This window comes from Strigops habroptila, chromosome 3, assembly GCF_004027225.2.
Source record: "Strigops habroptila isolate Jane chromosome 3, bStrHab1.2.pri, whole genome shotgun sequence".
NCBI lineage: Eukaryota > Metazoa > Chordata > Aves > Psittaciformes > Psittacidae > Strigops > Strigops habroptila.
This window is the reverse complement of record NC_044279.2, coordinates 50,337,743-50,365,681: the sequence shown is the minus strand read 5'-3', so window position 1 is coordinate 50,365,681 and position 27,939 is coordinate 50,337,743. Positions and strand designations below refer to the sequence as shown.

At 35.8% G+C, this 27,939-nt stretch overlaps 1 protein-coding gene across 5 annotated transcripts in view; it reads left to right on the top strand.

Moving 5' to 3' along the window:
• ANKS1B (ankyrin repeat and sterile alpha motif domain containing 1B) overlaps positions 1–27,939 on the top strand; it is a 444,013-nt gene that overhangs the window by 79,608 nt on the left and 336,466 nt on the right. For all 5 annotated transcript variants that reach the window (XM_030479097.1, XM_030479093.1, XM_030479096.1 and 2 more), the window contains 2 exons: positions 16–191; positions 21,409–21,549. In XM_030479097.1, the coding sequence (XP_030334957.1) occupies positions 16–191; positions 21,409–21,549 (317 nt within the window). The remainder of the gene's footprint in view (positions 1–15; positions 192–21,408; positions 21,550–27,939) is intronic.

Sequence of the window (27,939 nt, the reverse complement as noted above, 5' to 3'; positions counted from 1 at the left end):
TGTCTGTTTTTAAAGGTGAAGCTGTGACTGGAGAATTATCAAAGCTCTTAGATGAAATCAAATTGTGCCAAGAAAAGGAATACTCTTTTGAAGATCTGTCTCATACAATATCAGACCATTATCTGGACAATTTTAGTAAAGTATCAGAGGAAGAACTTATGACCAGTGGAAGCCAAACCAAGCTTAATGTAGTAAGTAAGATGGGATACAAAGACTATATATTCAGTTATATCTGCTTTATTTATGGCACATTCAAGAAAGAAATAGTACAAGAGTGAGAACAGTGCAAGTCTAACATAAAGTTAGAAAAAAATAATATAGCATGTGCTCCTTGCAGATTTAGAATTTAATGTTCCCCATACTTTATGAAGATATTGCTTACCACATCTCAGAATGTTTTTTTTTTTTTTTTTATGACACCACTAATATGACCAAAAGTTCAGGTTAGTTGTTCTTTTGAGTGTGGGGAGTGCAAGGAAGGGTTTTTTGAGAAATCAGTTGAAATCAGTGTGCTCAGTATTATTCAGAAGACTAAGTACTTGCAGAATCTCACCAGAAGTGCCCCTCAAAAGAAGCAGCTAAGCATCTTCAGCTATGATCCTTATATTTTATTAATATATAGCCTTCCCAGTAGCCTAATGGTGTTAAAGACTGAGTCTCTAATATTGAAAATTGTTGTGGTTGTGATACTTCAGTGATTTCCAACTATAGTTGAAAAGATTACTTCATTACCACTAATCCTGTGAATAAAGTGCTCTAGGATTTATTTTTTCTTTACAGTGTAACAAGGCTTTTTTTATCTTCTTCAATAAGTAAATTAAATAGGACTGCCCAGGGAATAAAGCACAGAACAGAGCGAAAATGCTAAGTGCTAAATTTCAATTAATGTTCATAAGTTAAGAAAAATTATGCTTTCTTATGTGAGGGGAAAACATGGCAAGTTAAGGATTTTTATGTTCTAGAGGATTTATTACAATAAATGTAGGCAGAACAAGATTTACAAAGATTGTTAGCAGCCCTGAAATGCAGTAGATACTTTTGTAAAGTCCTTCTAGCTGCTTGAATAATTAGATATATAACCCATATTGAAGTCATCCTGAACAAGCTGGTGCTGATCCCATTTAAGCATTTTTATACATCTTTCTTGCGTCTCTCTGTATTTAGGTGCTAACTGCTATTCAAATCTGCTCAGCTGCTGTTTTGCAGAAAATGTAATCCATATAATTCTGTCTACTCATACTGAATTTTTTATAGACCAAAACAAAATACAATGTGAATAGGAAGTATTCAGACACTGTATCTGTAATTTATGTGCAGCAGGCAGATACAAAGATAAATTAGGCAAGAAACTGTTTGAGATTTCACCTATTCATATATGGAATGTGAAAATAGGTGTGAAGACAAATCTTCAAAAATGGGGACTGTTTAAAGCATGTTGTTGCTAGAGTAAACCCAACTATACAGGCCTATATGGAGAGAACTCTTGGCTGTGATGTGGGATTTTCCCGTTTGATCTAAAACATCCATATCATTTTTTAAAAGTATTTTAAGGTCACTCAATCTGTTCAGTTGCTACCTAGCTGCCTTGCATCAAAAAGAGAAGTTGCTCTCAGTTTCAACATGCTGTCTTTTGGTTTTAGGGAAGTGCTGCCTTCCCTTGGTGTGTAGACTCCCTGTATAGTGATGGGTGATTTGAAAACCCACACGTGTTGTAAGGAGCTATCAAAGAGTAATCAGGAAGAAGCACTAAAATGAAGAGATATGTTTAGCTCTGAAAATGGGCACAGAGGTGAATGCTGCCAAACTACTCTGGGGGTAGGATCAGCAAGTGTGGTGGTGGAAGTGTGACAGTAGGGTGATGATTGAAGAAACTTAAATGAATATTTATGTATAAGAACATGAAGGTACAGACAGAAAGAGAGAAGTGGAGACATATATGGATATGGAAAGTCAGAAATAGATTCCTTGGATGTGTATTAAAGAAGAGAAAGATTCTTACAGCTTTAATTTTCTGCTCCCTGGGAAGCTTCCATAAAAATCTCAGTAGGGTAAGTGGGGTCTTCTCTACTGTCCGCATTCATTCAGCTCACATTCATTGCTGCTACACACACCAACACTCTATGGAAGCAGGGGGAGCATAGGAGTGTGGTAGCACTGGAGCACAGACTTTTTCTGCCTGCAGACCCAAGTGAAGTATGTCCCTGTTACCACCTCCAGCACAGGGCTGGTAACTGCACCTGCAATGCCTCTACAAGCAAGAAGTTACTTCAAGTTCAGATCAGCAGTTTTTCCCCTCACTTTCATTGCTGACTGTGCTAGCATCAGCTCTGAAGAGGTGTAGAAGTCGGGTCACTGTTGGAAATGTGTCAGATGATGCCATTTCCTGGACAAATGTTGGTTCCAGAGAATGATGACTGATGCAGGCTTTTCAACTTCTCCTGTAGTTCATCTGCACAGGTTCCAAAATCTAAGTCATGGCACTTCATAACCCTTATGGAGCTTCTATAAAGGAACTGGCTGCTGGGAGACATTGTTTGCTGTTGTTCAGAGAAATAGGAGGCCAAGTCTGAGGAATTTCTTTTTGGAATAATAGCTTGTGGCTCAAAACCTCAGTAAGATGGAGCAAGGAGCATCAGGAGCCACCTCCTGAGGATAGCATGGGAATGTGAAAAAGAATGCATGAGGAAAGAGTGTATTTAAAAGGAATTTTTTTTAACAGATGGCTCTTTTGAAGAGGGTCAAATCACCTGTGGTACTGCTCTGGCTAAATAAGGTTTAGATTGATTCAGGACTGCAAAAAGGAATCGTAGAATCATGCCTATTTAGGATCCACAGCCTGGAGTTCTTGCCTGAATTGAAGTGCTTAGCCTCTTTTATTTGAAAGAGCAGGGCTGACTGTTTTTGCTTAGTGTAAGGGTAGTGGGGATGCCTGCCTTTTAATGCACTAACTTGACAGTAAAAGGCTTCATCTATGGCCTGCAGGTGGGTTTTACATCAGTTTCATAGCCTCCCAAATTAAAGGACAGAGCATCAGCCTGTTGATCCCCTCCAGTATTATTTCTGGATTTTACAACCACTGAAAAAATACCACTGCAATCCTGAGAGCAGGACTTAGGACTCCCTATTCACTAGCAAATTCTGCTCCTTTTCTGGCCTCAGATGTCTTTCATTATTTGTTGCTCAGTAATACAGCACCTTTAGAGTACTACATTTTCTTTTGAAGAAGTTATGGGTTGGAACTCTCTTAGGTCAAGGACAGAATTGAGTCCATTCTTCCATTTATTGAGTTATTGGAAAATTAGTCATCCAACCATGTAGTAAGTTGTTCTGGTATGTTTGGACTAAGGAACTTCCTTCTTTTCATGAAACTTTGCATTGAAAACACTAATACATATTATTACTTAGTAAGCTTCTGTGAACCAGGTATGTGACGTGTCACATAAGGCATTAAAAAACTCCAGAGGCTTATGCTGTTACAGTATTTGAAAGTCAAATTGGAAGCAGATTTGTACAACTCTGAGGTTAGGTGAAACTGGAAAAAAGCTTTCTGGATGAAAATTTTGGGTTTAGTCACCTTAACTCCAATTTATTAGTCAGCATGGCATTGACTTTTAAATTTCCTCACAACATGGAAGAGCTGAGTAGGAAAATTGAAGGGCAGGATCTTGAGGACTGGAAGGCATAAACATCTGAGAGGGGAGGGTACGATAGAGCAGTAAGTAAAAGAATAGACACCACAGTGTAGATGTGAATAAGAACAGATCTGGAGATGAATCAAAATGTCCCCAGAGAACACTTCTGTTCCAAAAGCTGAAGGAGAAATCAGGAAAATTTGGGGGTTCTGGAGAAGCAGACTGTTAGCCTCCTGGATGAAGGGAGCAATGAATGAAGAGGGGGTGAAACCTGTGAATGCTTATTTGCTGAATAGCACAAAGTCAGATGAGAATAAGTTAACGTGATCTTTTATTGGAAGAGTACATTATAAAGAATAAACTACGGAAAGTCAAGTTAAAACTACACTGGAAACTATAATTTCAGTGCTTGATTTTGTAACTCAGACTGTGTTTAAATGTTCTTCTGATGTGCTGTTATGGAAATATTAATTCCATGTTTCCTAGTCTGTCATCACCAGTCATTGAAACATGTATAATATGACATATCAGACAACAGCCCCCTGTTCATTTTATCCACAAAATTAAAGGCCAAATTGAACATAATTTTGCAACTGGAAATATGGTTTATTATGCTACTTCAGAGAGAGCATTTATACACGTAGGCATCATTTTAGTTAGAATTGTCCATTTTTCTCAAAGGGTTGTGGACTGGCTGGGGTTGATGGGGGGGCTCATAGATTTTTACTCCCAGTTCCTATCTGCCTTTTTTTCCCCATTTTGGTCATCGTGACTTAAACATGCTCTGCAGTTCCCCTGTGTATGCAAAAACATGGACAGCCCTCATAGCTGCTGCAAAGTGTGCTGGGAAAGCGTTATACTTGTATATTGTTCAGTGCTGACATATTATAGTTTTATTATGTTATTATAGTTTTATTATGTTTGCTAGATACAAAACTTTCACTCCAAATAACTAGGATTTGATTGTTCAGCAAGTCAGAAAAGGAGCTGTGCTTCAAAACATGTTCCAGGAAACATGAGGTAGAAAAAAAATAAATAGGGAAATCCTTGATTGTATCACAGTTTAGTTAACTTGGGTGTTTCCTTTAAAAAAAAATAAAAATTAAGCTGTCTTAAGTCTGATTGCTGGCAAAATCAGCTTTTGACAATAACTTATCATAGTTTCAGTTTAAAAAAAAAAAAAGACTAATTTAAAAAATATTTATTTTCCAATAGATGGCAGTCTGGCTCAGTAATTTCAAGAACAAAAGCAGCCATCTTATGTAAGAGTGTTCCAACTTTTTTTCATTGCTACGTTAATATCATGTATTTTTGACACACTTCATAGTATAAATTGCTTAAAAGCAAACCCCTGTAATTCTTATAAGAGGGAAATTTATACCATACATTATAACATACATTTAAACTACAATCTAAAATATCAGGGCTAAATTTAGAGGTGTTTTATAACACAAATGTTACACACGAAGTGTGTATTCAAACTATCTATCTGAATTCAAGAGCAAGTAAGAAAATTTTAATAGATATAACTTGCAAAGCAGGGATCCAGAAAAATTAAGTGTGTCAGGAAAATGAACAGAAGACTGTCAATGTGTATATTGTAAGGAATCTTCCTGAGCTCCTGGAAGTAAATTGCTTTAATTTAGATTTGTCTGTACTTGGAGTACTAACAAACACCATTACTGGTTTCTTGTCAGGTTAGAGGTTCCTGTGTATGTATTTATGTGAGGATAAATTATTCTAAATGTAATACTAAAACCAGAAATATGCTGTATTTATTGCAATCTATTTGCTTTATTTCTTAATTAAAAAAAAAAAAAAAAAAAAGAGAGAGAAGTATGAGCTTTTTGTTCATGTAAGAAAAAAATTCCTGTGGATACCAGAGAATGATGTGTTACTTTTATTTGCTTTGGATGACTATGATTGCAAAACAAAAAATAGGGTATTCAGAACTTCTATACCTCCATATGTGTGTGTATGACCATATATATATTCGCAAGATGTATTGGATACAATACAGCTCGATCTTTTCCTTTCATATTGATATTTATTTTAATGATTATTTTCATTAAAATTGACTCTTAAAAGACGTTCATCTTATTCTATGTTCAAAAGTTTATTCCAGTCCTTACTTAAGAATGACTTTGAAAAGTGTTGTTTTCGCTTAGTAGCAATAACTTTTCTCTGTGTTTTTTGAGGTCATGAGAATTTTTGAACTAAACCTAATTTTTAAATAAGAAAAACCTGCCATATACATCTAATAAAACTGAAGCTCTAAATTGAAGTATTTTCTTCAGATCAGTCTCTTTAATCTTGTGTAGTAGGTCGTTCCTTGCAATGTTTGCTTTTGCATTTATGCTATTGTGTTTGGAAGCATAATACTAAACTAAATAATCAATTTGCAAGAGCAAATGCAATATCTTACTGTCTTTGTGTATGTGACATGAGTTTAGAGTAAAGGCATAGTTTCAGAAAGTGCTTTTGTGCTCTTAACAGTAGAGTATATGTTAAAGGATTTTACTTAATTACCTGTAATAATTACTGAGAAACTTAAGTTATAAAGTGCCCATTTTTTTTTTTGCTTACAGAATAAAATCAAAGATAGTAAAAACATGTAGGATTATAGTGACTGCACTACACAAGGATTTTACGGAAGTGGCAGCAGTTCATCTGATTAAATTTAATGTGGTTATATAATAGATAATAAAGGCTGGCAGCAGTAATTTAAATTTAAACATGAAGAAAGGTTCTGTGTAGTCTCAGGAAAAAGACTTGGATTTCATCACAGGCATATAAATGTCAATTTCTGCTTACTTCTGTCATCCAGAAAGAGAAGTTGATACTTATGCACATTGAGAGTGGAAAAAAAAATACACAACATCTTATATTAACACTGTTGAAAACAGTGATGGTACATATTCAAAAAGAAGATTCACTTTTTACTCTCGTGTCAGAATATCAAGAAGATAAGGGTATACAAAGGTAATAAAACTATGATCATGTTTGTATTATATCTGAGGGGATATTTGAAAGCATAGAATTGTGGGGTTTTTTTGAAAGAAGATGGCTCAGAATGAATATATTAGAGGTGAATAAAATTTATGCATGATCCTTTAGAAATCAGTTATTTTCTCTAGGGCAAAACCCAAATTTTTTAATTAAAAACACACATATTAAAATAATATTTTAAGATTCTTTTACAAAGTAATAATTACTGGGATTTGTTGGAGAATGTTACATTTACCATGACATTTAAATAAATAGTGGCTGGGTTGAAATACTGTAATGGCCAAGAGTGACCAAATATGCTGGAGTAAATGTTTACTATCATGGATCAAATGTAGTAGCCTTTAACAATATCACACACTTGCATATAGGCATTATTGAGAGAGTAAGACAAAATTTCACATGACAATGATGATGAGCAAGCCAGAAGTATATACAATGGCTGACTAATGAGGATACATTAAAAACACATTCAAGAGCAATTTTGGTTACTTATTCACTAGGGAATATTAAGACAATCAGGCCTGATTGTTTGGGACTCCATGGAGAAAAGCAGATAAATTTTAAATTATTTAATGTATTAACGTTTACTGAATTCGATAGCACAGCTTTGCTGTATTTTGTAGGTATTTATGATGTATTAAACAAAATGGAAGAGAATTGTACACAGAGTCAGTGTTTGGAATATTGTTGCTTTACTTAACTATCACTTATAAAAGGGGAATTAAGTTACGTATCGCCAAATTTTGACATTGCAAGAATTTTGTATGAAGTTGCTCTTTAACCATTACACATAGTTCAGTTGTGAATTATTTTGAAAGCATATACTGACTCTCGTTTCTGTGGGAAGTAAAAATATGAAGGCTGTCTCTCCCAGGATATGTAAACTTTACTGTTTAAGATTCCCTCGTTGCAAAGGTCTACCCACTCTCTGAAGATAAGATTATACAACTTTAAAAATTGTTTTTAAAAGCTACCACCCAACTAAAAACCATCTGCTAGTTCCAGTTCAAAATATGCACAGTGGTATTTCCCACTGAGAAGAACTGTTGTTGCTGTTATTTCTTTCATTGGACATTTATAATGTGACATCCAGTACGAAGCTGTCCTGGTTTTTATTTTTATTATTTTACAAACATAGAGTTAATTTTCTTCCACTTGGTCAATATAGAATGATACATTTGCTATAAGCTACTTTACAAAATGATTTCTAAGTTTTATTTAAACATGAGCTGTTTATTACAAAGAAGCAGAAGGAAACATACCAACTTCATACAATTATTTGTCCCTTTCATTAAGTTTTAGTTATTAAAATAGGTTATTTTTTGTATCTATAGGTTATGCTATTCTTCAGTACAGTATTGTCAAGATTTCGGTGCTAGAGGGATCTTAATAGCAGCCATGCAGAACTCAGAATAATTTGCCCGGTGGCATGCTTCACAGCCAACTAAATTAGCCTGCAGCTCCCTGCTGCTGTGATTCCTGGTTAGAAGTATTGCTAGACAATCCTCCAGTGTGCTGCATAGACCTACCCTGTGAGATAGTCAGCCCTTATTTAAGAATATAAAATCCCGAAACATGACAACACTTAGTATGATTTAAACTACATGGAGTAAAGTATAAGTAGGGGAAGGTGCTGGCCAAGCCACCAGTTAATCTAATCTGCATTAAAAAGTACCTACTCCTTTTCCACTAGAATGATCTTCTGGAATATTTAAGGGTCTGTGCAATTTTGTATGTGTGTGGCAAATTCCTTGGCTATCAGATATGTGCAGGAAAATAGCTTACAGACAAATGAATCTCTCTGAATTTTGGTTTGTGTTTAGCTTGCACTGATGAATCCTAAATGTATCTAATCTTTTTGCTCCAATCTGTCACATTGTTTACCACAGTGACCTTCTATTACTATGTTTTGCAGAACACATGCTGCATGGTAGCTCTTTTATTTGCTGAGTATATGCTTCCATTTATTCTTATATAGTAAAATCTGACAGAGTAGAAAATAACAAATATTTTTTGCCTACCCTCCATAACTTGCAATATTTCTGGCTTGTTCTTTCTTAACACTTTCTTTTTCCTGACCAAATAATCCTAGCATTTTCAGTTTATTTTGTATGTAAATCTTGCCATGCTACCAACCACTTCACATGCCCTGCTGTGGACTCTTTCATCTTAGCTAAATCTCTTTTATATAATGAGCTCAGATACGGGTGTAGCATTTTTTTCATATAAAGTAATTATAGCATGAGCTTTTAAGATCAAAGAGCTTGTTTGTCTTTATGGCTTTAAAGCTGTATATAAATTCAGAGTTCTCTGGAAATGATTAGTAATATTTTATCTACTCAAGAGTCCTATTGGACAGCTGTGTTTTATTAAATTACCTACAGAAGATTTTTGCATTTTTGTGACAAGGACCATTTTAGTTCAGAGACTGTCATATGTTGTACTGAGCACATATGTAATTTGAACACTAATCTCTGTTTCGTTATACTTAGATGAATACCAAAGAAATCTACTAATCTCAACAGGATTAGCCAGGACCAAAGGACTCTATCAGAACTGATCTTGAGATCTTATTCCCAATATGAAGTATATTTACTTTAATTAAATATCTTTTTTGTGTGTGTTATTCAGTGCTTTAGCGAACCTTCTTTTTTACCCCCATTCATGCCATTATTTTTTAACATCCCTGAGCTGCCTGTGCCATTGTGGACAATGTTGCCAGGCTTGCATAGCAGAACATTTGTCCGTTCCATTTCTTCCATATACGCTGTGCCCATCATCCTGTGAGTTCGCAGTAGTGTATAACACAATGCCCGTTTTTAAGCTACAGTATTCAACTTCATGTAGGATCAAGCGAATTTCAGTCACTTCTGAAGAACAGAGCAAGAAGATAATACTGTGAGATTTCCACCCAGACTAGTGATTTTGTAATAGTAACTCAAATCTCTTTGTCATTGTGATTTTTACAAAACCATATCATCAGAAAGACCGGTGACTTTTGCTATTACTAATATATCAGTCACCAGAGATGTTTCCCTCAAGCCCTGACCTTCCCTAGAGGTCTGCCAAAGATCAGTCATGGAGTCCTGCCCTGCATTTCCCTCAGGTTTCTTCTCTCCTCAAACTTTTCTCCAGTGTTCTAGCCAGAATCAGATTTTCAACTTCTCCCTCACAAGAGAACAAAAAGTTCTTTTCATCATGATCTTCACTGGTTCTCTTAAAATTCATTTCCTCCCTATTTGATCAGAGTATCAGCAGTTGGGGTGCTGAAATTCCAAAGGTGGGAGCCAGCTACAGTAATGTTAAGTGTCTCATATCACTGTGGATGCGCAAGGTGCCTTTTGCATGGGGCTAACATAGGCTCACTTGTGCCTTCAGGACCTCACTGTAGAGTCAACTTAATCAAGATCTTAATGTCCCTCCAGTAGACTTGGAGTGTTAAAATTAAGGACTGAAAAGTATTTGTGAAGCTTTAGTAATCCGTTTGGTTTACTGTATTTGAGCAATAGAGTATATAACAATGTATGAGGTATATAAGGAATATGAAGGACTTCTCTAACATTTAAATATGATTAGATTTAATTTCTGAAAGCATATTTTTTGCTTTCTTGAAAAATTAGTTTTGATAGTTTGTAAAAAGCCTAAGCTTGAATATGTGGGAGGTTTATTTTTCACAGTCATATGTAGATATTACCCTAGGGGAAAGATAACTGAGTTAATAAGGAAAGAAGGAGAAAGAATGCTTTAAAATGTGCTCTCTTGTATCCTGCAATCTTAAACAAGGCATACATCATTCTAGAACTTTTTAGCATATTACAGAGATAGGTATTGCAGTAATATTTCTAGAACTGTATCACTGTTGTCACCAGGTACCAGTGCAGGTTTGATTGTGTTTTTTAATACATAGTGACCTTAGACTAAATGAGTATTCTGCCTACAGAACAGGATACAAACAGTAGAGGGGGGAAAAAGAATCTTAAGTATCTTTTGTATATGCCTGAAGTCAACACTGATTTCTTCTCTGCTTTATTAGTATAAAATAAAGTCATTAATCTTGGAACTGACAGTAAAGCCTGATGATCACCATCTGATAGGAAATGCATGAGGAAAGCAAGAACCATATGGGTATGTCTCTCACTTGATTTCTGTAGTGTGAGGAAAGCTCAGTTTTATCCGTACAGTGTAAGCAGAAGATGGAGCCTACTAATCCATCAGAGCCATGTGAACACCTACGCGATCCAGTTAAGGGGTGAGGATAAGTGTAAATGTCTGGTTTCACGATATTGTATTGTATGATTCTTTTGAAGTTGAGTAAGTATCTACTCTCTTAGCAGCATCAGTTCCAGTTTCCCTTCTTCGTTTCTTCTTAGTAAGAAGTATACAAATAATGATGAAGGTAAATATTCTGCCATATTTCACAGGGCAAAATGATAACTTAATACAAAAGAATGCTTAGAATGCTTTCTTTAAAAACTAGTAGTTGGAGGTAGAACATTAGGCAACTTGTTTGCACTACTTGCTTAATTTAGTTTTTATTCTATCCTAATGGCAACAAGAACACTTATAATTGACGTATAAAAAAAGATTAGGTATTTTTGTCCTGAAGTCTTGAAGTAGTTGACCTATCATCACATAGAGTTTCATTGCGTTCTGTTGGCAGATTTTTTCAGTCACTGTAAATAAGCTCAGCAAGTAAAAAAATGAATAGCAGAAAAATATATTGGACTAGATTCTTATAACTCTATAAAATATAAGATCATGAGTTAAGTCAGAGTTAAGGGGTAACTGCCTAATATTTGCTATGCATTAGAAATGTTTGCCCATGGAATTAATATAGATCATCAGTGTGCTATAAATGCACCTGCTAACTTTTCTGTAACTTCAGTATATACTGAAACCCCTGTTTGAGTTCATTGGTATAAGTTTTTAAATTGAGATTAGAAGCAGAAACCAGGGTTACTTGATCATGCACACATCTGTTTTTACATGTTTCTTTACTTTTCCAGAGAGACATAAGAGTTGAATGATTTATACCTTTTTTTATAATCTGTTATCTTTTCTCTTGGCATCTATCCTTCCTAAACTTATATATAAGTCTCAGTTTACTGCCACGAGGGAAAATCTCAGAAGAGGCTCTTCAATTTTATTTGCTTCAGTAGTTATTTGAGATTGAGCAGTTTCTATTAATACTACTGCTATTATTTCTGTTGATATTGGTGCTCTGCCCAATATCTCTGGAATATGAACTGTTCACAGCCTGTAAAGACGCAGCCTCAGCACTGCTTGTCAATTTTAGACAAAAATAATATTAAAATGTAAAAATGTTTTATTCCTATGCTGGTCTTTCTTTCAATTATTAATAGCTGATTCCTTATGGGTATTGGAGTCTTTACCATCTGTCCAAAATGGTGTTTCCTTTAAGGAATCTCAATAATTTTAAGAGCTCACATATTTAGCCACAGATACTTCATAAGAAATACAGTGTTACACAGGAGTCATAGACGAAAGCATGTTACTGACTGACTTGTTTATTTTACAGGTATTCTAAGACACTATATGGTAACTGGCTAAAGAAAGAGTTTAAGTATTAGCTCTTCAGCTACTTAATAGCATATCTGGAAAACAACATAAAGGTGTGCTTGTATTGCAGTAGACCTGTACATACTATGTACACAGGCAAAAAGAACAGTGCAGATGAGCTAGCACAGGAAGAGCAGGAAGAGCAACCATTGTCCTAAATCTTCTGGTAGTACTGGCTATTGAGATGATTGCTATGATAGCACTGTTTTATGTAAGACAGGAAAAAGCCGCAGCTTGCATCTGAGCTTCACACTGGCACATTTTCCTACGAGACATAGCAAAACCTTTCCCTTCCTAATAAAGATGATTTTGAGTTCTACTTCCACCTGCCATGTAAATCAGGCTGCATTGAGAGTTGTCCAGTTGATGGTATTCTGCATGTCCTGTGGGGGGTTGTGTGTAATCCTTTTTTCTAATACCTCTAGAAAAGTTTGAGCTTTTGCATGTTTTACTGATATCAGAAAGTAGATTACTATTTGTCTTATCTTTTCCAGTTAGGCCTTCAACTCCTATAGCATGTCAAGACATTTCAACTGATTGTCAGCTATTCTACTGCATTGGTTTTATATTTAGCACTTAGGTGACAATATGGCAAACTACTAGTGATTTGTTGCTGATGGATCTGTAGATAATCTGGCACAAATGTTCTTCTAGGGCTCCCTGATTATCCACTCTTAACCGGCACTTATATTCAGATCACTAATTGAGTGCTGTATTTAGTTCGTCTTTAGATTGGCTTTGTCTATTCAGGTATGATTTCTCTTATGTCCTTCATTAAGCCAGCAGCTACTTAATGGAATAATAACTGCATTTTCAGTAACACATTTTTACTGAGTATATGTATGCTAAATAAAAAACTCTGCACTGGAGGAGTAATAAATTAGTGACTTCTGCCTACTCACTTACCACCTGATTTTTCCCCTACTTTAATTTTTGTTCTTTCTGCTCTATTTCATGACAAATAATGTATTTTCTATAAGTTTCATCATTCTGCCACCCACTTATCCACCCTCTCTTTCACAACTTTAAAAAAAGAAAAATACATGTTTTACAGCTGATTTGCTTTGCAATTACATTGCACTGAGTTTGTCAAATGTTACATGATAACATTCAGATAGTATAGGAATGTTACATACAGAGATGCCTCCGTAGCTATTCTCCAAGCAGTATTTTCTTTCTGTGACACTTTAAGCCAAAAATGCTGGTCTGTACTTTGAATTATATGTTTTTTCCTTTATGCAAAGGTAAATGTGCTTAAGCTTTTAATTCCATTTAATATTTAAAAAAATATTAACACTTGATTTTGCTTTTCCTTCACTAACATTCTCTTCTTTTTCGACTGGTACATGAGTTTTACACAGTGAGTCACATTTTGGAATGAGTCATGTGCCTATTGATTCAGAGAGACACATAAGCCTGTCATTAACATGAGAAATCCCATTAAGTTAATTGTGCTTAAACTCAAAAAAAGTTACCAAATTCGTGTGGTTTTGCACAGCCTATATGTGTGTGTACCCTGACTGTATGCCAACTTAGGTCGTATCTACTATGCCTGTGGGATGGAAAGGCAAAGAGTGTCCTTGCAGTCTATATGACTTGCTGGGTTGAATTCTGTCTTGGGGCTTTATGCTTCAGTGTGCTAAGTTCTTCTTCCTTGGTCAAGCAAAACAATTGAAGAAGTGCTTTGATATTAAGCATTTGAAATTGATACTAAGTGTGCAGTTAGTCTGATTTATGAGTATTAGGTACATGGTCAGTTAGGAAATTGTTTAAAACACAGGTTTACTTTATTTTACTTAATGTTAAGAGGAAGAAATTAATTTGGAAGGCAATTCAATCCTGTCCCAAGCACAGACACTAGGATGGAGTAAATAAATTGTGGAAGTGCCTATATTTCTATGCGTTAAAAACAGCTAGTTTAATCAATAGACTAAACAAATAGCTCATATTAAATGCTTAGTTTTAAATGGCTCAAACTAATTTAAAAGAATGATGTTCTAAGTGCGTTTCTGAATTGGGACAGTTCATATTGCAGCTCCAAGCAGCTAATACTTCGTCCTGTTAATTTCATGCCAAAAAATAAACACAGTATATGCTTCCCAAGATACTTAAAAATGAAAACTCTGTAGGTTCTGTCTACTATATCATTCTTAACAAATACCTTCTTATTATGGTAAATTATAGTTACTAAAGGCACTTAGTGTTCCATTCTCTGCAATTTTTCAATTTATTCAATTCTCAAATTGAATTTTCTGTCATTTGAAATTTTCTGTCCTTTGAAAATCTTATCTACGTAGAAAAATTAAATGGGAGGTAGAGAAGAGTGAAAAGTCTTACTGAAATACATAGAGGTGTCTTTTGCTTTGCACTTACGATATGCACGCAAAATATCGGATCACTAAATATAAGTGTCCTAAAAGAGGCTTTTATATATAGATGAAATACTCTTCATATGAAGATTACTATACTCAGTTCAAAAGCTTTTATGTGTAGTGAAAAATCAATTAGCCAAGATCAGCCTTTTTATTAATAAATGACAGTCTGTTGATGGGCCATTCTTTCTTTACAGTTATTTTTTTAGCAAATGAAAAACTATCTTAAGTCTCGAAAATAGTAATTCCTTTATTGATGGAAGAAACGGTTGGGGTTTTTTTTGTTGTTGTTTGTTTTCTGACTAGCTAATAACTTGTTAGGTTTTAAAATCCTAGAATTTTTGTTGTATTGCGTATGCATCCTTTTATGAGAGTAGTGTAAAGATGCACAATTCTCTTGATTGTCATTATCGTTACATGCAAAGATGAATTAAAAAAATGGAATGTATGGCCCTGCTTTGAATATACATTCACATGTACTTGTTCATTTTATAATCCCATTTTTACTTATAATTTTGACCTTACTCAGTGCACATTGTACTTGCTATCTAGCTCCAGGGTGTATTTGCTGCATAGTATCAGATCCTGCTCTGAAGACCAAGTGATTAATTTCTGGGGTGCTCATCATGATAGGTGTCATTTGCCCACTGAGGAGCAGTAACTACACATTCATGTACTTTTTCATCACAAATGTGAATTAATCATGTTTGCCTAAAGTTAATACATTTTACCGTTGCTACATATAGTCAATTGCCATGACTTTGCTGACTTCAAGTTACAGGAATTTCTTTACAGGTTCAGACACTGCTGTTCTTGAGCTCAAAATGTGTGACTGCTTCAGACAAGTTTTCTTTTTTGTTTTGTTCAGTTTGCTGGATTTTTTGGTGAGTTTTTGTTTATGGAGCCCCAGTCAGAAAATACTGTCACGTGCAGCTTGGCTGGTGTGCAGTGGTATAGAGGTAAAGATTCTTCCTGTCTGGAACTTTTAGAGCTTGGATTTTCAGAGCATTTAATCTCACATACCACTGAAAAATGGTCACAGAATAGCTCATGCTGGTTCCTGCTGTAGCCTGGTACTTCTGCAAACTTGCCTTCACAATCTCAATGTAGCCAGCAAAAAAAGGAAAACAAACGTAGTGACCGTATCGGAGAAGTTTAAATGACATGCACAGCATCCCACAGGGATTATGGCAGAGGCAGGTACAGAGTACACTTCTCCAACTGCTGCTTTAGGTGAAAGACCATCCTTTTTCTCTTGGTATTCCCTTGCTGAATACAGGAACTGCAGTCAAAATCTAACCAGACTCATGGCAATTAAAATAATGAAATAAATGTACGCTAGGAACATATTTCTGAAAGAATGGCTGCAGTCATGCAGTGTAAGGTGAAGGGCAAGGTAATGAGGATGTGAAATGGAAAAAAAAACAAACCCAAAACAGACCCAAGCAGAGAGAAGGCAGCCTTGTTGGATGTGGGAAAGGTGTTCGCAGGCCACCAAAACGTCTCACTGTTGTCTGCCTGTAAGACACAGCATGTATCTTGTAAATGACGCTCCTCTTCGTCAGGCTCCTTACTGAATCCCAGAAGGGTGCATTTGGTTGCTGTAGGGATCCTGCTGTGGAAAAGAAATAGTCAGTGATGGTGTTACCTTTCATGCCCGAACGCTGCTTTTTTGCTGTTGCTCATCCCTCAGGGATTTCCCACTGGGAGCAGCCCGGGCAGCAGCAGGGGGAGCACTGAGCGCGCAGGAACACTGTCCCGAATCTGCCGGTCCGGGCCGGGTCTGCCACGGCTCATAACAGCAGCGGCACAGAGCACCCTGCTCAGCCGAATTTATAGAGGCTCTTCAGGAACAGTTTACCTCTCATTAGTTCTTGGTATTAATAAAAAATAGAGTATAGAACTTTTTTTTTTTTTCCTTTCACTGGTATTTCACGATGTAATTACAGGCCTTTTGGGCCAAAGGAAAGGTAGAGGGGCATCTATAATTCAGTTTAGGATCATATGAAATATTTGCATGGTCCTATGTCTGCCAAATTATTTCTTCAGAAGAAACCTCCTACGGGCTTCATTGTTCCAGACTGAGTGGTAGAATTTAGTTTATCGCATGTCTGGTTGCTTTCTACCTTCCAGAGACAGGAAATTGTTTTCTGGGTTTTGTCTTTGCTCCTCTGTTTCAAAAAGCTTATTTTCTTAATATGTGATATGCTGCAAGATAAATGCAAAGTTAACATTAGTATCCAGAACTACGATGCAATAACAAACAGAAAAGGTCCTATTACTTTATGTCTTTAACGGTTTTGCTAGTGCTATGTGGATATTGCTCTGTCACTTTAGTGGGTACTGCCTGAAATGGTATTTGCAATACTCCTGCAAATGGATGATGGGTATAAAGAAAGAGATACAAGAAGTAAAGAAAGATTTTCTTTTGAATTTTCTATGATTCTATGATGGTTGGTTTTAGATTTCACTGGACTACTAGAGGAAAGTCTCCTCTGCATCCTGAAATGAGGGAATTAGATCACATTTTGCCTAGCAATGGCTGCTTATGAATGTTGAGGCAGAAACCAGACCAGTTTTCATTGAAAAATGAGAGGAGAGAATAAAAGGAAATAAGATGTTTTGTATTACTTATTGTAGTAATAGACAAAACTTGTCTAGATAATGTGGTGGTCAGGAAATTATCAGCATATGTAAAAAGGAAGGTCAAAACTTTATATATGTTTTATACATGGCCTAAAGCTTCTTGAGCTCTGAAATCTAAGGTGGTCTCTTTTCCTATTGACTTTTAAGAAGGAAACAGACTTTCTCTGCTTTTTTTGTCAGTACTTGTCATTTTGTCTGTTTCTAAGTATTGGCTTGTTCTCTTAGATAAGGAGAGAGATGTCAAGTTATTGTGATAGCCAATCTGAGGCACCTACGTATTCTGGGAGAACAAATAGCCTGTTTATAGAATAAAGTATCCTTCAGTATGAAGTATCCTACTGGGCAAATTTTGCTGTTTAGATGGAGACATGAAGACTTCCATACCTCAATTTTCAAAGACATAATCTAAATGCTCATTAGGTATGAAAATCAGAGGTGATGTGTCAGGCCCAGTAAAGTCTGAGGAAAACTTGTCACTAATTGTAATGATCCAATGTCCTTATGCTAGATCTTACTACTCCCTTATTGCTATGTTATTACTATCTTATTTTTATATGTAGAAAAATTATATTGTTAGTATCTTCTTGCTGTAAACAATTTTTAATAATTAAGTGTTCTGGTAACAAACACAGGACATTTACTAAATCTTTTATTCTGTATCAATGTCTTGTGGTTTCCCTACCAATTTTTTGTTTTCAAAGATCATATCTAATATCTTTTAAGGTTTTCTGTTGGTTTTGTTTGAGGGTGTATAATGCTTATACTCATGTTTCTTCTAGCTTAGGCAGAGTTGGCCTTTTTAAAGTTTAGTGTTACAGTTTATATTGACTTCACAGTTTCATAATGTCAAATTCAATTAATTGAGCAACTGTGATCTAGGTGGCATTTTCTAACTACATTTACTTTTTCTTTTTTGAGTCAAAACAGGCGTGAATAAAACGTTCTCAATTGTGTCTATTTTTCTTTAGGTGACAGAAATCTCTTCCTCTCTCTTTCTATTTCTTTTTATTCTGAGACATGGGCATAAATAACCTTGGCTTCTCTAAACCTCCCTACAGGGCTATTTCAAGGCTTCCCAGCAGCACAAACAGAATTAGATTTTCCTGTCCAAAGGATCTCTAAGGAGGCAAAATTAAATTATACAACAGAAGAGAAAAATGAGGGAGTTCTGGGAAAGGAATGAAGGCTGGGAGAAAAGAGCAGGAGGCAGAGTGGCTTGGGTTGGGAGTTCTGTGGGCTTATATGAAAGCCTGAGATCTGTGGATTGGTTGTAGATCTTTCTGATCTCACCTGCCTCCTCCAGGTGCTTCCCTCTTCACAAGGTATGCAAACCCAGTCTACCCCATCTGGGAGACTTCCAACTCTCCTTTTTCCCATGGTGCTGTTTACTGCTTTCCTCCTCTTTGCAAATGCAGCTCTCTTTCCCTGCAGCAACTCCCACTTCTCCCTTTGCACCTGTGGTCTAGGAAGATCTGGGCTTCTGGAAGCAGGGATAGTTGAGAAAGGTGATAGCAATGACCATTTTTGACCCTTCATACACATTTCTCCTCATGCTTCCTTTTTAGTGCTTTACCATTAGCAGAAATTTGGGCAAGACAGAAATCAGTCATTCAGTATAAAAAGAGCCAAGCCTAGTCTGTGGTAGTCTGTAAATTAGCTTGTATCATGTTATTCATACCTGGATTGTCTAGTTGCACAAGAGTACTGGTCAATTTATTCCAAGAGTGTGTCTAATGAACTCTGATTGGTCCTTTTTTGAACAATCAGGAGATCTGGCTATATAGTATTTCCCTTTCTTCTCATTCATATTGACAGTAATTTAAATTCCTGTTATCTCCACTCTTTCTTAGGCTATTTATATAAAATATATCTAATGGAAATAATACAACTTTCATTCTGCTTTTGCATTTTTTCTATTGGTATGATTTTTTTTTCTACTCTGTTCCTCTGTAATGGCTAAATACTGCTATGTTCTCCCTTGAATGATTCAAATATATTGAATTTTATTATTCATCTTCCTTTAATTGTGTTGAAAAATTCTCTTTGGTATTATGTGTGCATATTTGTTTTACTTTTAGAACATGCATTGACGTTTTTCTGTGACTTTTGTCTTCATTCACTTACACTGGCTTGTTAAGGTCACTGCTAATATGTACTACCTGCTTTCCTAGCATTGCTTTACCTAGCATTGCTGCAGTTCTTTGCTTTTTGCTCCAGGGGGCAAGAAACACTTTATTCTCTGGTACAGCAATTCTGAGATTTAAAATATAAACGTAGGGCAACCACCATGGAAGATGGCATCATAAATAGAAGGGAAAGACCTGTAGTCTGCTTCCTTTGTCTATGCAAATGTATAGCAATAATGGCTTTTCATGGCCCACCTCTGCAGAGTTAACCCAATCCTTTTAATAATCTGTATAAGAATATTGGTTGCTATGGCAACACATTCTGTGGCACCACTTGACTGTCAAAATAACCTCGTGAAATATCATGCTAAGAATGTTTTAGAAATTGACTTTTGCAATAAAAAGTAAATAAATCCCCCTAGCTTTAGAAGATGTGGCTAGATTTATATAATCTGCAGCAAGGGATCAACCGTTTTCTAACCAAGAGGAATCAGACCAGTGGAAATGGATATTTCGTGCTTCTCATCTTTGGTGAGTGAGCTGAAATAGAGTTTAAAAATATTCTTTTCTGCTTAAATTGATGGTATACCAACCACATCTGTGTATAGGAAGTTAGCACAAGAGTCAAAGGTTAAATGATCCTCAGGTGTTACTACTCGGTTTGAGTTAGTGCCTGTCTGTGCGATGTCTTTGCTTCTCTTACAGTTTCCAGCAGCTTGTGTTCATCTTTAGAACTGCTGCTGTTTCTGTGCTTCTTTCTCTCTCCATACTTTTCCTTCATTTCTGCATTCCCTTTCTTAGAGCAGACTCCATGCTTTTCTTTATTCTGTTGGCTAAAATAATATGCAGTTAATGGCTCGGAGGTTTTTTTATTACTTATTTTTATATGGGCCTCATCGCAGTACTTTAGGTCTAATGTTTATCACCAGATTAATAGATGTGGTCAGCTTCAACATTACATTGGTCAATCAAAAATCCAGCCACTTCTGAAAGATTACAACTAACAAGCATTCCAAAAGACAGCATTTAGTATCTGAATATCAGGTAGGCTGCACAAACAAATGTCAAGCAGGCTAGAAAAAGTATTGCATATTCCAATTTAAATATGGACAAAAAAATTAAGGTATGAGTAAAATTTTTTTATTTTTTTTTTTACCAGATTTTAAATAATCACTCGTTAGTGGCTTAACTTTCCTTCTCTTTTTCCTGAAATCAATAAAAGTTGTCCCTGCAGTTCATTCAGTTGGGGTAGGCTATCCTGTCTAGAAAATAATGTACGTAAATGGGAACTGTCCACTCTTTGTATGTTTGGCTGTCATAGAAAATTAGGATACTGGTTTAAGTGAAAACCAGCATTCTGACATTCCCTTATCACTGAGAACAATATGGAAGCCTTAATACTGACAACTGAGTGACTTTTCCCAGTAGCTTTCATCCCTTCTAGCCAATGAAACAAAATAAGGCAGGTCAATTTTAAATAAAATTTTTGCCTACAAAATAATCTAACACATTTATTACTGATAAAATAAAAATTCAAACCTCATAATTTGATTGAATTGATCTTTTTTTCTGCAAAACCCTTGGAGTGGTCCAAGCAAATGTAATACAGCTGTACTTTTCTGAACACAAGAGATGACTGTTGAAGCAAGATCCCCTTAGCTTATATGATTTCCTTTTTGGGGGTAGTATTTGTTTTTTTTAAATGTTAATTTTTATTCTCTGTGGTATATCTTAAGCTTCACGATATTAAAGCAAATTTTTAAGTAAAATAAAGTAGAAATAGCCAATAATTGATAATAAACCCCCCCAAAAATTTAATGTATATTATTACGTTTGCTCATATTTAGAGTACAGTTGCAGATATATCAATATAAATATTTTCCTTAGTGTGATTTTCGTACATCAGCTGAGTAGTTACTTTGCATTAAAATAGTAGCTTAACTTTTGGAAATTATAAATGGGAATCTTTAAAGTTCTTTCAAGTATAATGTTTCATTAAGTATATCACTGTGTTTAATTTGAAAGTACTGTTTCTTTATGCAGAGGCCGCCTTCAACGCGTTTATCACCAAGAGAAGAAGATGATGATGATGCAGGTGAAAATACTTGTGGTCCTTCAGGTATATGGGAGGCATTGACACCTTGTAATGGGTGCAGGAACCTCGGATTCCCCATGCTTGCACAGGTATATGTTTACCTTTCCATCATAAAACTTATTAACTATAGAAGAACTACTTATTTTCTCTGTCTTACAGTCGTTTCTGGTCTTGCCTTATTCCCCTCAAAATTGTTACTGTCAGCCTTCATTTTAACATCAAAATCTGTTTTTAAAATTAAATGTTGGGGTTCAGTCATCCTGCTGCAATACTCATCCAGATAAGTTTAATAACAAGACAGTTTGATGTTTATTACCCCCAATTTTAACGGTTTTTGTGTTGCATATTCTTTTCTCATTCCGTCTGGAAAGATCTTTTCAAGTCACAGTTTCCTTTCAATTAAGTAGTCTATTTTTGACCAGTTTCTAATTAATATAATGATATCTCAGCTACATTCTTTATAGAATTAGTTGAGGACATCATGCATAACTCAGCTGATGTAAGAATATAGTCTAGGACTTCTCTTTGAAGATTATGTAAGTTTAAAAAGTCTCCAAACATTCTCAAATGCTTATAATAATACAGAGGAGAATAAATAAAAATGGGTAACATACTTCAGTCGAAGTCCCAACAATTCTCAGAGCAGATCAATCTGCAGTATCCACTAAGGCATGCCAACAGCTGTGTCCTGAACAAGTTGCTGCAGAACAGGATGATGCTTATTACTGCTTCTGGGTCTCCCTTGTTCTGTCTCCTCACTATAGTTTAGCACACTCATTTCTGTAACATCTTTCCTGTGCTTTTCTTGTAGCATTGAATGGAGGCCTGCCAAATTTCTCTTTAGAAATGCCTGGTTTTTCAGTTGCATCCTTACTTGGCACTGCATGTAAATAGCTTTGTCGGATTCTTGTGTACCAGATTGGAATTACATATCCTGTCTCACCACACTTTATACACTGTTGCTTTCATACCGTGACTGTACGTTTTATTCCCTTTAGTCTCATGGGACTTGCACCTGTTTGAAGTCAATGCTAAAGCTTCCACTGCAGTCAGTGGAGACAGGATATGGCAACTAATGTGCTTGAATAACAATGAGCACTGCCCTATCTTTTTATAAGGAGCTTTTATATTCCATTCCCCTTTCAGTGGCTGTTTTCTACTTCATACTGTCTATCATTTTAGACATTTGGCAAGGTGCAGAACCATCAGAATTATCCTGATATACAATAGGAGTGCCATAGTTATTAATTCCTCATTTTTAAGAATTTGTTTCAAAAAATATTTCTTAAATGAAGCTTATTTAAATATGTATCTCCTATGGTTTAGTTATTGTTAAACTTTCCTATGATGAACATACATGTCATTTTGGAGTGATTGGCTAATTTTAAAAAACCATTTTTGTTTCCTTGTTTCTTTTTAATGTATAAAAAGATATATATATAAAAAAAACAGACTTGTAAAGTCTGTTATAAAATTGAGGAATGCATTTGAAAAAAAGAATAAAGTTAGCTTGGTTAGTTGGTATCTTCTTTTTATAAAAAGTGATGTGAGTTTTAAGATAGTGATTTCTGAATTAGTTTTATTCATTGTACTTAAATCTTAAACTCAGCCTCCCAATATCTCATCTTTTTTGCTCTGAGAACTAATAGGATTTTTAATTGTGGGTAGAAAAAAGAGCGTATTTATTCTGTGTTCATTGCTGAAGTGGCAGAACACCCTTCTAGATTGTTTCTCCATAAAAATTGAACACAGAGGTAGTTTGAATTTCATTTTATGGAAGAAAGAAAGGAAGGAAATTAAGTAGTGAAAGATCTCCAAATTACAAACCAGTGAATTCAGTTTATAAAGTGTTGCCATCACTGTATGCAGTCTTTCAAGCTGTTAACTAATCTGTTGGATCTTTCACATTTACTTCAGAATGCAGCAGAGAACATCTTGTTCTAAGAGATCGAGAACACAAAGTATTTATTTCAATTTTAGATTAAGACCAATATCTTGAGTTGGTCTAACAAATTCTGATAGATATAATCTGCAACAGCATGTTTTAAGTAAACATACAAAAATGTGGTTTTAATACTTATGTCAGTCTACTAACATACCAGAAAATGCAGACTTTATCGTGAAGAAACAGTAAGATAAGGATACATGATATCATGTCTTAAAATCCATTCTTTACTACAGATCCTGAAATAGGGAAAAGGATCTATCAAATATGCAAGCGACAAGTTAATTTTTCCAGTTCTCTTGTAGTTAAAAATAGATTTTACAATTATATAAATATACTGTGTTTACACATCAAAGGAGAACAAACATAAAAATTGATTCTTGGTTTATATACACAGTCAGAAGTACAATGGTGAATTGAAAGTGAATTTTAGGTGAGATGATGACAGTGTCCATCTGTGACCTAATAACCTAACGGTTTTCAACATGCTGAAGAAAAGGGTGATTATCTCCCTGACGAACTTGATTTCTTTATTGCAGTTAAGGAAAAAGGCTTGGTTGGAGGTAATTCTGACATGCAGTATGTCTTTTCTGTCTGTACTGTGCTGGGAAGTGATTTAGAAAGGGCAGTTATAGAAAGTTCTGTGTAAATTATTCGGTAGATATTTAAAACCTAACATAGCAGTAATAGACGTATTCACAGAATAAGCAACTCTCTTTTATTGTCTCATGTTTGGTGAAGACCTGGAATAGCTTCATGGAAAATCTTTGTGTCTTGTAAAAATTTTGAGATTTTATAAAGTGCCTAATTCTACATCAGAATGGAGCTAACAGCCAGCTTCATCCGCTCTGAAAATTCAAAAAAATCTGGAGACTAAGGAGACCCAGCTGGATTTTTGGAGACTGAAATTTAAATGCTGCTTCTTATTTTAGCGAGTAAATTCCATTTGTAGGTTATGATTTATGGTTCATGTGGGGATATTGTGCTTTTCTGAAATTAATCTTTCTATTTGGGCAGAAATTCCATCCATGTTAAAACTGATGCACATTTCAGGGAAAAATGTTGCCTTCCACAAATGAGTATTTTATATCTGAAAAAACCTTTCTTAGGAAATTAAAAATTCTATGTTTTCTGGCTGCCAGTCAGTACTAAAGAAAAACCTTTTTTCCTCCTGTAATACTGAATAACTATCTTCTACAGATTCCAGAATGTCTACTAATCTTAAATATCAGCACAGTAAAAATAGTTTTGAAAACTTTCGAAGATGTAAAACCCCAAAAGTGCATCTACAACACTCAAATTTTAGCATTGCAGGCTTCATTGGAAACAGTTTATTCTGCAATGTCACGTCTGTTAAACTGAAAGAAGCTTTTATAAATGGTATGATGGTACTAGACCCTCTTCCATGTATCTCCAGTTCGTGTAAAATCTTTCTACAGAAACTACCAAGCTTTTTAATGCTTTGATGGTTGCATTTCTGGCCATCGCAAAAATACGATATTAATGAACATTCTTCCTGTCCAGGAGCTGGAAAAAAATAACGTATTTCATATATAGTTTTCTTTGAGAGTTACCACAAAGGGATGCCACCCAGGGGGACCTTGACAGGCTTGAGAGGTGGGCCAGTGCAAACCTCATGAAGTTCAACAAGGTCAAGTGCAAGGTCCTGTACCTTGGTTGGGGCAATCCCAAGCACAAACACAGGCTGGGCAGAAATGGATTGAGAGCAGCCCTGAGAAGGGCTTTGGGGATTTGGCTGATGAGAAGCTCAACGTGACCTGGCAGTGTGTGCTCACAGCCCAGAAAGCCAGCCATATACTGGGCTGCATCAAAAGGAGTGTGATCCTGCCCCTCTACTCCACTCTTGTGAGATCCCACACTGCATCCAGCTCTGGGGTCCCAAACGAGAGGGATGTGGATCTGCTTGACTGAGCGAAGAGGAGGGCCACAAAGATGACCTGAGGGCTGGAGCACCTCTGTTATGAAAACAAGCTGAGAGCACTGTGCTTGTTCAGCCTGAAGAAGAGAAGGCTTTGGAGAGACCTTATAGCAGCCTTCCAGGATATCCATAGTGATGAGGCAGGTCTGAAGTGAAGCTGGGAAGTCAGGCTGCAAGTCAGGATCCAGATCACTGGGGTCATTGGCCAGGCACAGGCACAGATGAGGTGGAGTTAGAGATGGGCACTCCTGCAGATTGTCTCAGGCGGGAACTGAGGGCCCAAAGCTGAGCTGAAATTGGGCTGCTGGGCCCATGGGCACAAGAGTGGGAAAGGGCCCCAGCTGAGGTTGTTCAGGTACAGTAAGATCTATTGGTACATTTAGCTCTGTGACAGATACTGATAAAAGCGATAAAATACATAAAATGGAAGCTGAATTGAAATGTGATTGTTACTTAAGCTGTTATTGTGTGAAAGAGTAAGACCAAGAAGGAACACTTACTGATGTACTAGATTGCTTTGCATGCACTTCGTGTACAGCTTTTCCATATATGTCTGTGAACTTGCTTCGTCTGCATTTATAGATGCAAGCCTTGGCTGACATTTTTAAAGACAGTATTCTAACAGGTGATCTATTCCTGAAGATTCTTATACTCAATTCCTAAAATATTTAGTTTCCAAAGTTTATCGGTACCCACATACATACATTTTCTTTGGAGTAAAGAAGCTTACTCCAAATGTATGAAACTGTGGTTTTCATTCCATTTTCTTTTTCATGGATAGTGTGCTTTGAATATATCTGCTACAGGGCAAACAGGGCCTGGCATACAGAGATAAATACAGGACTGTCTGCAATGTCAGAAAGATGGGTGGTGCAGAGTCCTGTGTGATCATAGCAATATTATCAGTTTAAAACAAGCAGTCTGTGCATCTTAATCTTGACAGTTGTGTCAGCATATTTTCCTAATTGTGATACAGAGTAATTGTGAGATAAGGTAGGTTTAGCTATGTCCCATTGAGGAAGCTGCTGGATCAGCTTCACTGCACTGTCTCTGGAATTAAGTCTTCTATGTATAACTTAAAAATCCTGACAGTGATTCCTTATGTTTTACCTGACAGCCAACCAGAAATACCACATTTTTCTATTACAAAATGAAAGTAATATCTGTAAGGAGAACAGTGCAGTTGCTATGGAAAAACTGAACTTTGATTTAAAAGCCTAGAGTATAAATCTTCATGTTGCCAGTTGCCAGGAAGCATGGCTGTTTACAAAAATATAGACAGATATGGAAAGTTTACTTAAATATTTAAAGAAGCACTATGTTTCTAGCTTAATGTCAGATTTTTATCTTTTTAGAAGCAATGAACTTCTGGGAGACCTTCACATTTACTTTTAAAACTGATGTATATTCAGCTTATACAACCCCAGGACTCCTAGAGGCAGGAACTCTAGCAACTTAGTTACAGGTTCTCTTGCAGAAGAGAAATTTTCCTCCAAAATGTCTTTTATTTAGAGGGAGGGAAGAGAAAGTAGACTCCTGACTACATTTTTAGGTACAAATTGTATATAATATTGTTTATTTATCAGTATAGGCTGTGACAGCAATATGTAGTTTAGAGTTTGATGCATCAGTTAACAGGGTTATGTATTTCACGTCTGACTTGCAGAAGATCATGTCTGTCTGTACTTCTTTTTGTATAATTTTAAAAAGGAATTTTGTATTGTGTTTGTATTGTGGAAGTGGGTTAAGATTACTTTATAGAAAGCCTAGCATTGAAAATTATTATGTTGCAATTATGTTTACAATTGCAAAGATGGTTCTGGATACATGAGAGATGAATGAGGAAATTGAGTAAGGAGCTAACTCAGTTTTTGCGTAGACATCAAGTCTGTTCCTAAAAAATCTCTGTAATGACACTCTCTGGAGAGAGGCAGCATGACTCCATGTTGTCTCTTTCTGGACAATTTTTATAGTGGAAAATTTATTGGGCATTATTTGTTTTCATTTTAACATATCCTTCCAGTTTGAACTCCTCCTTTTTTCAGTTGTCTCTAAAAATTTTCTTAGATTTTAAGCTTGGTGCAAGAGTTTTAGTAATTTTTTGAACTGCTGAGGTGCAGAGGAGGGAGTATAAAAAAGGGAATGTTTCTTCTTTGCTCTTCAATTAAAAAAAAAACAAACCCAAAACCCAAACAGAAAAACAAAGCATATTTTTAACTAAACACCATTAGCTGAAGTATTTTAACAACTTGGACCCAAGAAATGATCTCATCCTTCACTTAATTGACAACTTCACATCTCAGTGCATTCAGAGGAAGTGCATTTCAAATTAAACTGGTAAAGAAACAGATTTGGCTACTGTTGCTTCATAGAATCATAAAATTACTAGATTGGAAGGGACCGTGAGGATCATCTGGTCCAACCTTTCTAGGTAAAGCATGACCTATTTGGTGTTGAAGTTCACCAAAATTAGAAATAGAAAGCCTTGTGGCATTATCTAATTTGTATGCTACAGGGGAGGAAACCTGATATCTTGTTTGGTAATGTATTTATTTGATAAGTGATACAGACATGGTAGAGACAAAATTGTTTTCC